General features: G+C 54.2%; 1 protein-coding gene across 10 annotated transcripts in view; it reads left to right on the top strand.

The window, feature by feature from the left end:
* The window catches only part of DENND1A (DENN domain containing 1A), a 494,220-nt gene that overhangs the window by 459,764 nt on the left and 18,835 nt on the right, over positions 1 to 15,621 (top strand). For 7 of the 10 annotated variants that reach the window (XM_045082368.1, XM_004757352.3, XM_004757349.3 and 4 more), the window contains one exon: positions 14,445 to 14,533. In XM_045082368.1, the coding sequence (XP_044938303.1) occupies positions 14,445 to 14,533 (89 nt within the window). Of the gene's footprint in view, positions 1 to 7,717; positions 7,775 to 14,444; positions 14,534 to 15,621 lie in introns of all 10 variants that reach the window. The other 3 variants (XM_004757351.3, XM_004757348.3, XM_045082371.1) reach the window with 1 other exon arrangement.

Genomic DNA, 15,621 nt, shown 5'->3' with positions numbered 1-15,621 from the left:
CATAAAGAAGCACCTCCTCGTCACCTGCTACGGGCAAGTTGGAAACTTCTTCCTCAACCACAAAAGAGAAGTCCACCCTGGGCCACATCTTGTAAGAAGCATCCCTCTGAGACCATAGCCCCGAGCTTAGAGCTACCTCTGCAGGTGCTTAGGGCCCGAAGATGGCCAGGATCCCGTCTGGGGGCCCCGGCCCCGGCCCCTCCAGTCACCCTCGCTGAAACTCTGTAGCCAAGGCAGGCATTTGATCCTCCCAAAAGCAGGACGGGCTCTCTGAAGGGTGGACGAGAGGCCCGAAGGTAATGACAGTTGCTGGGGGACAGGTAGGAGCCGTGCCCGAGAGAGCTGGTTGGGCATTTCAAAGGAGACACTCCACACAAATATAGCTTCAATACACTCCTTTTTGGAGGCGTATCAAAAAGAAGCCTCTTTTATTTCCATATCTTGCATAATAGTGGCTTTCCGGTCCCAAGGAGGAGAGCAGCCCTGCTCTCAGCCCAGAGGCCATCTGTAAAGCCACGGAAAGCTTTGTCTTCTTCTCCCAGCCAGTGCTGTTTCATGCGTAGGTCAGAGCACTGATATGGCTACTGGCCAGGAAAATTAACCAGGTGAACTCCTCCTTCGTTAAACAGTGACAGAGCTTAATCGTGAATTTTCTCTTCTCTCTTCTGGCAGCCTATCTGATTGGGCCATACCCCTAGAAATGGGTCATACCCCTAGGACAGAGAAATCCCAGGCATCTGTCCAGCCTCCCCTTTGGGGCCACCAGGGCCGCCTCCTTGTAGACTAGATAGAGTCTGATGGGGTAGAGAGAGCTCAGCATCATTCAGACACAGGACCTGAGACCCCCTTTGGGGCCAGCCTCAGAGGCTAGCTCTCCTGCCTCCAGCCCTTGGAAAGGGGAAGTGCGGGGGGGGGGGTGGGGGGGGGCCCTGGCTGCCTCCCTACCCCAAGCTTTGCATACATAGCCTTCTGCCCCAGGCATCTTTGTTCTTCCACATCCTTCCCCTTGCGACCAGGCTCTCATTGGCGTCTGGCCTGTCTCCCCGCTGACTTTGACATTCCACCTTCTGTGTGGCCTTAGGTAGCACCTGTTCCTCCACCGGCTCCCTCTGCCTGCTTTCCCAGAAGCCAAACGGAGTTGCTGATGGTGACCTTGAAGGCATGATCCCAGGTGTGCCTTCCATGGGGACTGAGTAAATCCATGCTTCACTTTCTAAACAGTCAGCCCCTCCCCCGCCCACAATTAACTCGGGATGAGCTCTTTGACCTTATTCCAAAGGGCCCGTCATCCGTCATCCGCTGCTCTCTGTGACCCAGGGAAAGCCTTTGCCTCCCCGCCATCTATGAAATGGGGTAATGACCCTCATTCCCGTCCAGAGGATTCCCCTGGCTAGCGAGTGAGCTGGTTATGCCCCGGCCCAGGCAGGCAGGAGGTGCTTTGGCTCTGCACTCTGTGCAGGCTGGACCTTCCCCAGCCCCTCTCGCACGCGCTGCACACTCTTGCCCCGGGTCGTTGCCGCCAGTCCAGCATTTTCCACCCCGGAGCCCAGTGCAGGGCATCCACTCACCCATGCTGCCCAGGTAATTAAGTTGCTATTCCAACGCGACTTCCCCTCCTGACCTTTTGGAAACAATGTGTTTTGCTGCATCAACAAATTAACTGCAAATCAGATGCTGTCCTCATACATGTGGGTTTCTTATCCAGTGAGCATGCTCACCTGGTCCGCACGGCTGACTGATGCAAATGTCAAGGGCCGGGCAGAGGCCAAAGAGTTCCTCTCCTCTTTGGGACCTCTGTGTCAATCATACCTCCAGGCTTACCCTCTCACGTTTACATCTTGCCTAGTCAGGTGGCCAGAGGTGGTGAGTTCACAACTTGGAGGCTTGGGCAGGGCCCTGTAGCTTGGGGGAGAATATCTGTCCTTAGAAGCCCACCCAGGCTCCTCCCATCCATCTTCTACAACAAGGACACCGAGGCCTCTGATATGTCCCTCCCTGCCTAAATCCCTCCCAGCTGCTCTCCAGAGAAAAGCCACATCTCTTAGCCTGATAGTCAAGGCCCTATTATGGGACCCACCCCTCCTCCACCAACCCATCCAAGGGCCTGGCCTGCCTTGCCCTCATATCCATCCTTGCTCTAATCATGGTGAGCCACATAGTTCCCCTCTACCATGCAATTGAACTTCCTCCCACGCCCATCCAGTAAGCTCCTCCTCTGGACCCCCAGAGACCTCCGCAACCCTCTCTCCTCCCCGCATTGTAACCCCTTCGATCAGAGAGGGAGCCCTTGGAGGACAGGACCATATCTTGCTGACTGATGTGCAGCGTACGTGCCATTTATTAGTTGAATGTTTGTTAGATGAATCCTCTGCCTCCTTTGGAAGGCCATGGAAAGAGCTGCTCAAATAAAGAAGGAAGGGGAAGATGTGAGTCACTCTCTTACCAGCCTTTTCTCTTAAACAGATCTCTAACTACAGATTCCAACTTCAAATGGGTTAGAAAGCTGTATCAGAAAGGATTCCAGACGGCTTTAGAAATTTGGGTTGACAAGGGTAGTGCAGTGTCCTAAGAATACCTGCTTGTTTTAGTTCCTGCCACTAGCTGTGTGACCTCATACTAGTCCCTTAACCTCTCTGGGCCTCCTGATTCCTGCCACCGTAACAGGGACATGATCCTCCTCTAACTTGCCTCACCAGGGGATGTAAGGCTCAAAGGAAAGAAGAGAAGCAGGAACGCTTTGAAAGGAAAACACATCATATAAATAAGAGAGATTATTATTAAAATCCAGTCACCTTCGACAGTGCATCGCTGATAGCACACTTCCTTGGAAGACCAAGGTCTTCACATCCACAGGACTTTTCTGGGAAGATTTGTGAGCCCAACAGAGACAGAGGATTGGCTGGGGTCATCGTCAGGGGCTGGGCCAGAGCCCCCAGCCAGAACTGCAGCCCTACACCGTCCTCTCGCCAGAACCTGCGACTCGGGTGTTATCCCTGTTTTACAGAAGAGCAAACTGGGACTTAGGTTGAAGTAACTCACCCAAGCGGCAGAGCCGGTAGTGGCCTCAGCTAGGAAATGGCGGAGCCACAACATGAACCCACATCTTTCTAATCCAAAGTATATTTCTGTGGTTTCAGCCCAAATACTCTTTGTATCTAAGAGAGATTTTTTTCCGTGATGTGCTTCAAATGCCACCAGACCATACATTTCTTAAGGATAAGAACTTTATTTTATTTTTTTCTGAATCTACGGGCCCTGACTTTGTTCCATAAACACACGCAGGAGGAATCTTTCCACTACTCGGGAATGAAACTTCTTCTCCAATTGGACAGGACCTTCGGGAAAACAGGTGCATGTGTTGATTATCAAAACCTCCAACCCCACCATCGCCCCCCACCCACCCCAGCCCAGCTCAGAAAGTGTGAGATGAATTGTTGAATGGAACTCTTCTTAGCAAGAGATAGCCAAAGGCCCAGCCTTCTGAACTCAGTTAAGAAACAGCAGTCCGTGTAGCCACACTTTGATCCAGCCAGGGAATTAGGGTTCCCATACAACGTGATTTCTGTGCAAAGGGGCCTGGACTTGGCCCTCTCAGTTCTCGGCTCCTTCCAAAGTGAGGCTCTCCTGGGTTTGCTTCCACCTCCTCCAGCAGTGGGAAGAGCACTGGACCCACAGTTGAGGCCTGGGACCCACTCTTGGCACTCCCCCATTACCAGCTGGGGGCCGTGCGCGGGGCGCTTTACCTCTCTGCGGTCTGTTTCCCCGCCCACAGATGGATGTGCTCCTTGCCACTGGGGCCACCGGAAGAGCTGAACAAGCAGGTCTGGGCCCTGGACTGTGGGGTGAGGGGCAGAGAAGAGTGAAAGTCGGTCTGCACCCTCAGGGAGTAGAAATGTGTGGGGGTACCCCTGGCTCACCTGAAAGACTTTCAGGGTGCGCTGGCCAGATCCGCAGCCTCCCCAGGCCCCACTCACACTGTCATAGCCCCACTTTCAGTTAGTCTCGATTCAGCCTCCAACCCTGGGGCCACGTTCTGGAAAAGGATGTGTCGAGTTGATCCTTCCCTGGCTTCTTACTTCACCTTCTCTTCCCACCCAGATCACCACCGGTCACCCCTGTAAACTCTTCTAATTGTCCCCAGGGTACTCCGCTCTCTCCAGCCTGTGTCCCCAACTGTCATCCCAGCCCAGCAGGCTTGGGAAGCTGTCGCAGTGGTGTGTCCTCTGGTGCCTGACCCAGTTTACCCCAGCGGTGAGGCCCTGACAGATGGACCACATTACCCTTTCACAGTGTCTCTAAATCCCCCCAACTTACCCTGCTCGCTTCTAGGTCGGGTGTGATCAAGAGTCTGCTTTCTTCCCATCATTGATAAAGTCAGTTGCAGAAGAACCTGCACTTCCTGGTGACCCTCAAAGGAAAATAAGTTAATTACAAAATCTGGAGAACTTTTTTTGAGTCTCTACACCTGCCAGGGAAGTTTAAGCCAAAAATCATTTGCTGAGCACCTGTTATGGACCAGTGCTGGGCTGGCCCCCAGGGTACACAAGAGAGCTGAGATGAAGAGGCTTAGAAGGACAGCCTGTGTGCTGTGATGACCCGTGGGCCGGGAAGGGTAGGGAGGGCCTCCTGGGGGAGGTGGTGCATGAGCCAGACACCAGAGGATAAACAAGAGGCACCCAGGGTGAGACAAAAGGAAATCGAAAGGTATTTTAGGCTAAAGGACCAGCATGGAACCTCAAGAACATGGGAGGCAACTCGGGGGAGCTGGACGGTGTGTTGGGTCGGCTGCGGGTGGTAGGACCCCAGGGAGATGCGGGGGAAGCCCCAGAGATGAGACTACAGAAGTCTGTAGGTGGGACCCGGCGTCTGGAGGGCTTAGAACACTTCGGGTGGCATTTTTCAGAGGCTGTTAACGGCTAGTATAGGGAAAGCGAGTCTGGGTTCAAATCGATTGAACAAATAGGACGTAGAAGAAGAAACGTTAATAGGGTTTTGCCTGTTTAAGGTGGGGGTTTTTGGTTGCAAGACTTGGTAGCCTTTGCTGTGCTGACTGGCATTGTGAATCTCCAAAAGGAATAAGGCAATAGACAGCATTTCCCAGACTCATCTGGCCCGGGAACCCCCTTCCTTCCTTCATACAGTGCGTCTCCTAGGATGCACTGGGAGAAGCGGGCCTTCCTCTGGCCTTCCACTGGGGTGATTTAAGCTGGTGAGAGACACTAGTGGGCTTGTATTTTTTTTTTAAGTCCCCTCTGGAGCAAGCACGGAGACGGATGGGGAGGGGAGAGACTGGGCGCCGGGAGCCCGCTAACAGTGATAGTTGCCAACGTCCACTGACAGCCCTGTGGGAAGATCGTGGCCAACATGGTGTCTCTGAATCTTCCTGACAGCCTCCTTGGTGGGTGGGGCCGTGACCTGTGTTTGCACCGATGAGGAACGGGAGGCTCAGATAGTTAAATCACGGGTCTGTAGAAACCCAAAGGGTAGGGGGTCAAGTCCAAGACTGTCTGACCCTGGGGGCCACCCCCGGAGCACTCTGCCACCCCCCGCCCCCCAGCAGGGGTGGAAACAGCTTGTTCAGAGGCAATGAGCCTTGAGGACTGTGGACTGGAGCAGAATGGCCAAAAACAAGTGAAGGTGGGGGATCGCGTGACAGTGGGGGAGGCAGGTATGGACGAGGCAGCGGCCTGTGCACCGTGCAGGTGGCTCCCCTCTCCCTGTCCTTTGACGTCCACCTGCTGAGCAGTGTGAGCTGAGGGGCTCTATCCTCTTTTGCCCCATACTTTCCCTGTAAACATGAAGGAGAAGAAATAGGGCTTAGTGGGTTTCCATGCTCATCGCATGGGGTGGCAGCCCCACCCCCAGGAGGCCCCCAGCTGAAGGCAGATCTGTGAGCCTGGTGTGGCCTGCACTGCCAACTAACAGCCCTCGACCTGGAAGCCGTAGTGTACCTCCCACCAGACATGCTCTGCATGTGCTGTGGGGGACCCCAGGACACTACTGAGTCCCTCTGCCGACTCTGCCACTGGCCCCTTGCTGGGCAACAAGGGTCCAGGATGCTTGAGACATGTCCCCTGCTCTCTGGGAGTTGGGTACCGAGAGTGAGTCCCACGGCCGGTCTGGTGTCTGAAGACTGTCTCCAGCCAAGCGAGGCTCTAAAGCACCACCATCCAAGAGAAACGTGGCAGGAGCCTCAGTGCAAGTCACGTATGGAATTCAGAATGTTCTAGTAGCTACATTAGAAAAGTAATAAGAGGGGCACCTGGTGGCTCAGTCTTTAAGAGTCTGTCTTCGGCTCAGGTCGCAGTCCCAGGGTCCTGGGATTGAGCCCCACATCGCACTCCATGCTCAGTGGGGAGCCTGCTTCTCCTCTCCCTCTGCTGCTCCCCCCCTGCTTGTGCATGTGCACATGCTCTCTCTCGCTCACTCGCTCTCTGTCACTGTCTCTGTCAAATAAATAAATAAATGAAATCTTTAAAGAAAATTTTTAAAAAGTAAAAAGAAACATGAAATTAATATTAAACCCCATGGCCAAATTGTTTTTTAATCCTAAGATAGAAAACCAATGTAAAAAAGTTAGAGATGTTTTACGTACTTGTTTCAGACTAAGTCTCAGAAATCCAGTGTATATTTCATACTTAGAGCATATCTTAATTCAGACTCACCACACATGGCCATTGGCTGCCAAAGTGGGCAATACAGGGCTGGACTTTGTCAGATAAAAACGCACCTTTGTGACCGGCGTGGCCAAATGGGAAGGAACCAACCAGAAGCCCCGAGGGGTTTCCCGAGGGTCCGCAGTCTTGGTCTCAAGCGTGTACTCACTTTCCTTACTCTGCCCGTGCATCTCCCACACCTGCTGGGGCATCTACACGGGGCAGGCGGTTGAAAAGACAGGGCTTGACTTTCAAAATAAAGGGTTAGAGGGTAGAGCCAAGAAGCTATGCTCTCTTGGTTTTCATTCAGATCCTAATTTCAAAAGCCGAGTGTTTTGTACGACTTTATTTCTTCATCAGACATTTATTTTGCAAATGTTTTTTTTCTCCCGAGGATTAAGGATGAGCCCTCAAGGAAATGAACATTTGAGAGGAAGTGCAGGGGTCTGGTGGGAGGGAGACACTGGGTGGTAGATGCCATGTAGCAGGGGGCACCGGGCAGGGGGGACATTGAAGGCGGCATCTGACCTACCCTCTTGGATAATAAATGGACATTTACCAGGCCGATGGGGATGGGGTAGGTCATTCCACACTGAAGAGCGGCAGGAAACAAGGCATGAGAACCTGGGGCCACTTGAGGGTCTGCCCAGGTGAGCAAGGAAGAAGGTTGGGAGGCACGACAGAGCCCAGGTCCCCGAGGACTCGGAATGCCAGCCCAGAGTCTGGTTGCGTTGTCACCCGAGGAGGGAGGGGGGCACCGCAGAGGTCTCGAGGCTGGGGTGCAACAGGGTCGGCTCGCATCTTAGAAGCTTCCCCCGGCCTGTACGGAGAATGGCTGGAGGAGGTCCTGCTGGGAGAGGATTACAGAGATCCAGGCCTCAGAAATGCACATGCCGGACCCGGTGACCAGTTGGCGTGGGGGTGAGAGAGCGGGAGGCATCAAGAACGTTCCTCGGGGGTCTGGCTTGGGGGAACCGGATGCTTCCTCTCGTGTGCCAGGTGTGCACATGCATGGGATCACTTCCATGTGTACTGATGTCTTAAGTTTCGCTTTAATGCAGCCACAAAGACTCCGTCCCACCCGCCCGCCGCCGCCCAAGATACAGCGCTCGAGGCCCGTGAGTAGCCGGTGGTTCTGCCCTCCCGCCTAACACTGCCTGAGCCGTTCTCCCCGCCTGACTAAACCTCGGGAGTTTGAATCCAGCTGCCTTGCAACACCAAACCGGGAATTGGGTTTTTCAGCTTCCCTCTCTGTGTGGCATGAACCCGGACTTGCATTTTCTGGGCTTCTCTCTCCTTTGTCCTGAGCCCGTCTGGCACCGTGCCGGTCGGAGCTGTAGGTAGCCGCGAGCCACTGTGTGGTGTGTTTGCCGTGTGCGCATCATTTGAGCCCGTCTCCCAGGCTGAGTCCTATTCTAGCCAATGAGCTTCAAAGTCGAGCTCCAGCCGCCTCTTCCTCACAAAGGAAGCAGAAGTGTGGCAGCAGGGGTCTCGTTCCCGCCAGAGCCGGGTTTGGAAAGGCATTTGATGTCCCTTTTGCGAGGGCAGAGGCTACGCCCAGAGAATCTCGAGCGTCCTCGGGTGGGGACCAGCCTCACATAGAGCCCCACCTTCCCCAGTGAAGTGCCAAGTCAGGGCGGAAAAGCAGGACGACATGCGACAAGCCCCCCAGCACCTGGGAACAGAGTGGGTGAGGCAGAAAGACCCCTCCGAGGTTTTTCAAGACAAATACTGTGGAAAAATCTGGGGTGCAGGGCCCCGTTTTCCTTGGAAGCTCAGACTTTGGCCCTGGCGAGGCATAACCACCGTAACGGGATCCTTTAAAGTGGGGAAACTTGCCAGGACCATTGGGTGAGGGCTGTTTACCAGAAGAGGTGCTCTGCCTCATTCAAAGCAGCCACTGCTCCTGCAGCCCAGCAAAAGAGGTCAGGTTCCCGGCCAGCTGTGACCAGAGTCCCCATAAACCCATGTGCCAGCTCCCGCCCTCCCCCTGACCAAGGCACATGTCCACAGCAATCCTGTGACATGTGGCAGCCAAGGGGTGCAGGTGGTCCTGCCGGACTGTGTCTGTTTTTAATCCACAGCGCACACGCCCAGCATCGCTTGGGTGGCTGCTCTCTGCGTGGATGCTGGAAAGTTCTGTGGCACTGTTTTCCTTCCCTTCCCTCCCGTGTGTGGGAGTTAGAGGGCCCTCGGGGAGGATGGCGGGGTTTAGATACCTTCACCTACGGCAGTCGTGAGTCTGCAGTTCCAACCACGTGTGACGGATCCCTCCCGAACCCAGCCAAACCACGATGAGCCCAAACCCCATCAGCGAGGCTCCGGAGGGGGCGGCTGGAACGTTCCTGCTCACTGTCATTGGGAGGAAGGCACAAACAGCAAAAAGAAGCTGCTTTGTGGAACAGGAAGCCCCTCCTGGGTACAAGCGCGTGTGATTTAGTGGGAGCTGCGGGATGAGGCACTGGCATGATGGTTTGGAGAGTAGAGGGAGCTGAGCTTGGGGACCCAGGCTCTGGGGCTTGTGGGCAAGGACTGAAGCTCTGAGCCTTGCCACACTCTCCCCTGAACGCGCCTTCTGTCTCTCTGACGTGCCCTCATCCACAGACGCTTTGACAGTGAATGGAGATGACAGCCCTAGAGCCTGATGCCCGGCCCGCAACAGTGGTTCTTACTCTTAATGGGTCTTTAAACCTTACAACGTCTAAGGGAGGACTTGGTTTCTTGGTGACTGTTATTTGCCATCGAGTTTTTATAGTCAGCAAGTCATCCCAGCCGAGCCTCCCAGTAATTCTACGAAGTGGGCATCATCTCCACCCATTGTAGAGATGAGAAAACTGATGCTTAACCCAACCCCCTCGGGTGGAGATAAGGGTCACCAGACTCGAGAACCTGTGGTCTTTCCAGCATACCAAGCTCCCAGGGCCCTCTGTCTGCATTTCCCTGGAGTCTGTCATAGCATAAAATCCTGGGGCAGTAGGGCGCCTGGATGGCTCGGTCAGTTAAGTGTCCGACTCGAGACTTCGGCTCTGGTCATCACCTCAGGGTTGTGCGATTGAGGCCCACATAGAGTTCCGTACTGGGCATGGAGCCCGCTTTCCATTCTCTCTCTCCCTTTCCCTCTGCCCTTCCCCCTTCCCTCACTCCCTCCCTCTCTCTGAAAAAAATAATTTCTCTCTCTCTCTCAAAATAAATAAATAAAAATTTTAAAGGGTAGGGTGGGGCGCCCGATGACTCAATCTGTTAAGCATCTGACTCTTGATTTCAGCTCAGATCATGGTCTCGGGGTTAGGAGATCGAGCCCTGCATCTGGCTCCACACTCTGTGGGGAATTTGCTGGAGATTCTGTCTCTCCCTCTGCCCCTCCCCCACTCACACACGCACGCCCACGTGTGCTCACTCGCTCTCTCTCTCTCTCTCTCAAATAAAATCTTTAAATATGATAAATTTTAAAAAGTTGTCTTCTTAAATAATAAAAATAATGATTAGCAGCACCAGCTGGGTTCCTTATGGAATCTCTAGGGCTGTGTCGGGGTTTGGCAAGGATACGGAGGTGAAGAGAATTAGCATTTATTTACTGGGTACTTTTTCTGTGCTTAGGACTGTGCCAGGCACTTGTATAATGAGGGTCTTATTTGTCCCTCCAACAGCCCAGAGGAGACAGAGACTGTTTCTCCAGCTTGCAACCAAAGCCACAGAGATAAGAGGCCAGGCTGGCCTTGGAGCCCAGGCCCGTGTCTGCTTAAGCCCGCCACCCAGAGAATTGCTCTCCAAATCTCCTGTAGAGACCTAGGACCCAAGGCAGGCAGGGGCTCTCTCGCAAAGCATGATCTGGGGCAGGACAGGTATTGGAGACCACTCCCAGGGACTCTGTGCTGTCTCATCCACGTGGGGACCTGTGCAGAGTCGGGGAGACTCCCACTGGCGACTCCAGGCTTGGGAAGGCACACGTGGCCCTGAGAACAGCCCAAGTAGCATTTGCCTCTGCCACTGCGTTGGTGCTGGAGGCTGCTACCCTGTTGCTCGGTGCTGGGCCGGCCCCAGCTTACAGTGTGCTAATGGGGCAGGGGACCTAGCGGAACCAGTTCTCCTGGACTTGGAAGGCAGAGAGGCCTGCCCTGATTGGAATCACGGGTTGGCAATTCCTGGCTGTATGACTTGGGGCAAGACACTTAATTTCTCTCTGAGTCTTAGTTTCATCATCTGTAAAATGGGTTTAGCTGCAGCTGCCTGGTGAGGGTCATGAAGTCACGTGTGTATAGTGCGTAGCACAGTGCCTGACAGGAAGTGGGCACATATACCCTACTACTGTCACCCAGATACCTTGTGCCAAGCAGAGTCACTGTGGAACTAAACTGGGAGTCTTGGAAGGCTTGGGCTTTCTGGGCGCAGCAGGACCCTGTGCCCCAGAATCTGCTCACTCTGCATCCACTCATGTAGGCCTTTCCAGTGGGCACCACTGTTCACTCAGGGTGATCCTGGGAGACATGGGGTATGGAACCCCTCGAGAGCCTTGAAGAGAATGGCCTGACCAGTGCTCATGTCAGGGCCTTTTGGCCCCCAGCCGGGCTTTATCAAGTACTTAGCCACAAACATCTGGGCAGGAGTGGGGCCATTGGCCCAGGGTGGCAGGAACATGGGGGCTAGGCATTCAGCCTTTCTGGAAGGAGCTTTGTAGCCTGGCACCTGTGGCTGGAGTTCAGATGTTACCAGAGGATTTAGATTTTCTTTTTTAAAAGAAGAAAAAGGAAAGAGCAGAAGAAAGCCTTGCCAGTGTCTGGTGGACTAAGGGGAGTGGATGGGGGCGTGCAGGGGAGAGGCGGGCTGTGGTCGGCCACATGTGAAGCGCTTTATAAGCTCGGTATTTATTATTTCTTGCTCACCATTAAAATCAAATGTACTCGGAGCTTTTGTATTCAATACACATTTAACCCTGCCGACTTAGATTTCTCAGGTTTTAAATCCAGTGGGGAATTGGCTGGTTTCCCAACTTTCCCCACAAGTCCCCCTTGAACAGAGCTCAAAATCCCTGTTTAGCATTTTCTCCCCTGGCGCTGCTGGGATCCCAGCACCGGCGGGGCCTGTCGCCGTTATGTGTGTTGTGTGCGTGCGTGCGGTTTCTTACCCCCTCCCCAGCCACCCACCCCTCCCCAGCACCCCCTAAAAGACGGATGTGATTGCTGAAATATGACGGGCCGGTTGTCGGCACCGTCTTACGATTCGGGCTTCATTAGACCATTTTGTCTGTGTGTGTCGGTGCCTGGTTGTGGCTCTGTGTGTGTGTGTGTGTGTGTGTGTGTGATTCGCGCGCATACCCTCGACTCCCGTGCGTGCCTCTGTGAATGTGTAGTTGTGAGACTGCGTGAATGCTGGCGCCTCGAGGCCTCCGTGCATGTCTCGGGATGGCTGCCTGTGAGTATAATTTTGTGTCAGGCTTTGTCCACACTAGTCAGGTGTGTGTGACTCTGGGTGTGTCTGAGCCGTGCAGGTGACTGTCTCTGGGTCTGTTGTGCCTTCCTGTCTCTCCCCTGCCTCACCGCCTCCCTGCTCCCCTCCCCCACCCCCTTCTCCCTGCTCTGTCTGTTTTATCATCCCTAATGAAGCAGTCTTCTCCATCGATCCTGCTGATTGCCAACCCATTCCTTTTGTTTGTTGGCGCTGAGCCATTCGGCGGCACTCTGACAGCTCAGCTCGTCTAATTAGCTCTGTTGTTCTTTTTCCCCATGTTTCACCACGTTGCAAGTTCAGTTGAAGTTGCCACAAACTTAATCCCCCCATTTCAGCCACAAGTTCACATTCCTCACCCGCCTTTATTGTAGCGAGCAGCGGCCATGTGCAAGGACAGGCTGACAGGCCTTCATAGCTGAGCTTTGCCGGAACCCCCACCCCGGGACCCCCGGGGCAGGCAGAACGGCTCTGTTACCCCACACCGCACATCCGCCCTCGTGGTGAAAAGCCTGGGGGAGCATTCCAACCCGGTGATCCTGCGCAGCAGCCTTGAGAGGGAGAGCAGTCTGGCTGTGGTCAGGGAGGCCGGCTTCGAGCTGGAAGGGCTGGGGGATCTAGCCATCCATTCATTCAGCAGTGGTGACCGAATGTCTGTGCTGTAGCAGGCCCCATTCTGACGACACCGATGAGAACAGCAGCATTCTTGGGCACTTCTTAGATTCCAAGCAGCCTCATCCGTTTGTTCCTAAAAGTCTCGCTGGGTGACCACTGCAACGCGAGGCAGCTCTGAGCAGGAGGGTCAGGCCATCTTAGAGATCTTAGATGGCGTCTTCTAATTCAGAGATGCCCCATCCCCGTCTCCTTTCTGTTATTGATAAGGTCACAGAGAAGCCACCATGTACGCCAGCTCCTTGCTGGCACTTTCCCTGTGACATCTCGTTGGACCTTCGTTCAGAGGAACCCCGCGGAAGGAGACCACAGAGGAACGCATTTGGCGGTTACCGCACCTCTGATTTGCCAAACAAGGCTGAGATCATACTGGCCACTCCACAGGAAAAACTCTGGTTAGATCAGACATGCGGAGACCCGAGAGCTTGGTGAAACTCTGCAAAGACTTGTCTTTCATGCAGCCAACTTCTGTAATCTGTGTTCTCCAGCCATTATGCTGGTTGCCCACAAATTGCTAAGGGGGGCCAGAGGGTTCAGGGGAGAGGGCAGGCACTGAATGGGACATGTATGTGCTCTCCTTCCCTGTCTTGTTGGGGAACCTTAACGATTGTGGCATTTAATCTACCTCGGCCCCTTGTCTGCAGAGAGAAAGCAAACCCCTACACTGGGATGTCCAGGCATTTTTATTGGCAACAAAAGTCACAGACAGACTTTCTTGGTTTAGCTCTCCTAGTCCCTCTCTGGCATTGGAAATGCTCAGAGATGATGGTGCCAAATTTAAAGCCATGTAATGTTGATTGGACCATACGAGGATTTTATCCTTGTAAGGGCACCCTCAGATTCTTAGCCTAACTCTCATCACAGGCGATGGTCGCGGGGGGGAGGTGTCTTTTCCTGTAGGCCCCCATCTTGGCTTTCAGATGCAGCGGATCAGGAAGAAAAAAAAAAAAAAACCCACCCCATCTTGTTGCTGTAGCCCAGCTGTGGATTGATTAGGAAACTGTACTTCACTGTGCAGTACACCCGCCGCCGAGCCTCAAGCTGGGTCCCCATGAATGCAGGAGCTCCATGGGGCATGCAGTGTCCAGGCTGAGTCCTGCTCAGGACTGCCCAGAGATGGCCTGGGGAGCAGAAAAAGGATTTTTATCGGCACTCTGTAATGCTACCATTTGCTTTATTCCCCCCACCCGACTCAGAAGAAAATAAGCATTGTAGGATTCCGTCGTAAAAAAGAATGAAGTGAGCATGTGTACTTTAGAGTTCAAGTCCAAGTGAAACCTTTTTGTTCTACCAGACCAGTTTCAGGGTTCTTGAAGAAGTGGGAACTTTTCATAAATGAGGGCCTCTGTGTTCTGGGTCCTGCATGGACAGCATCTTGTTGAACTCCCACGGCAGCCTTGCAAGCAGTCAGGTGGCGCTGTCCCCTATCTGCAGACGAGGAAACCAAGCTCTTCAGAAAAAGCTTTCCCACTTGAGGGGACCACAGAAGTCTGGGTCGTGTGTCTGCTGCAAATTCAGTGGCAACATTCTCGAAATAAGCAGAGCTTTTGAAGCCTGTACCATGCAAAAATGCCTCAGGGTTTATTTGGGGGCTGGGGGATCTAGATCTGCAGAATGTTCCTGAATGGCTTTTCCAACTCACTCCTTGGGGCCTTTCCCCCGTGCCCGTTCTAGGTACGCCCGCCCCGTCCGCACGTCGTGAAGAGACCGAAAAGCAACATCACAGTGGAAGGCCGGAGGACTTCTATCTCAAGCCCTGAGCAGTGAGTACCCGTTGCTCCCCTCCCCTCTGTCTGCCAGAGCCTGAGCCCAGGGGGCCAGGCCTTCGTGCTGCAGCCGTGGCCTTTGAAAGGCTCCCTGGCCTGAGCGGATGTTTCAACAAAGAGGTCAGTTGGGGAGCTGGGCTTGATCTTCCATGTCAGCTTTTGCTAGCAGTTGTCACGCCTGCAGGAGGCCCCAGAGACCAGGTAGCCAGGCCTCTGGGCTGTGTTTTGAGTGGCGACACCCGAAGTGTACTCAGACAGGCTCAGAAGAAAGTTCCAGGCCTGGGTCAGCAGGGGAGAGCTGGGACCTGATCGAGGGGGCAATCTGTTTAACAAGAGGCCACCACTCTCCCAAGCCTGGGGTGCTGGAGGGCTCTGCAGCTTGGATTCAGACCCAGAACTGTCCTGGTCCACCGCCCCATCCCCAGCAGTACCTTTGCTCACCTGGGCCGCCGCATTTGTTTCATTCGGACTTGGCTTTTCTGCTTCCCCTCTGGTCCGGAGGGGCCCGGGCTGGGTGTTCTGCCAGAAACTAGCACAGGGCCCGGTTCGGAGTCCCGTGCAGGATAGATGCTGGAGGGAGGGGGTGAATGACGAGGCAGGTGCACCAGCGATGCCTGGAGATGGAGCGGCGCACAGCCCCAAGTCCAGAACCCTCTGCCCTTTGTTGCCAAGGCCCACGGCCTGGGGCTCTGCCCAGACAACTCAGCAGCTACACACTGGCTTCTTGGGAGGCTTTGAAAAAGTACACGAAATCGTCTCAGTCCGGGGTTTGTTAGGGGAACCGTACAGTTGCCCCAGGGACCCTGAAGTCCCTCGGGTGAGGAGAGGAATGCTCCTCCTGTCTGCTTTACTTGCAGAAAAGTTGTCAGGGAAAGAAGCTAAGGGAAATGGCAGGCCCCAGCCAGGGAAGGAGCCAGAAGGAAGAAACAACTCTGAAAGGTTACGCTGTGGCCTAACCCAGGCTGCAGTGTACTTCAGCTCTTCTAGGGCTCTCTGGCTTACAGCCTGGCCTTGCCTGAGACCACTGTGTTCTTAGAGAGCCAGCCTACCTGGGCCTGCTTACGGCTGCCCGGACAGCGGTAGGA

The sequence above is a fragment of the Mustela putorius genome, unplaced genomic scaffold (genome assembly GCF_011764305.1).
Source record: "Mustela putorius furo isolate JIRA1106 unplaced genomic scaffold, ASM1176430v1.1 tig00000596_pilon_pilon_pilon, whole genome shotgun sequence".
Taxonomy (NCBI): domain Eukaryota; kingdom Metazoa; phylum Chordata; class Mammalia; order Carnivora; family Mustelidae; genus Mustela; species Mustela putorius.
Note: the sequence above shows the minus strand (reverse complement) of the source record. Positions and strands in the feature narration are given on the sequence as shown.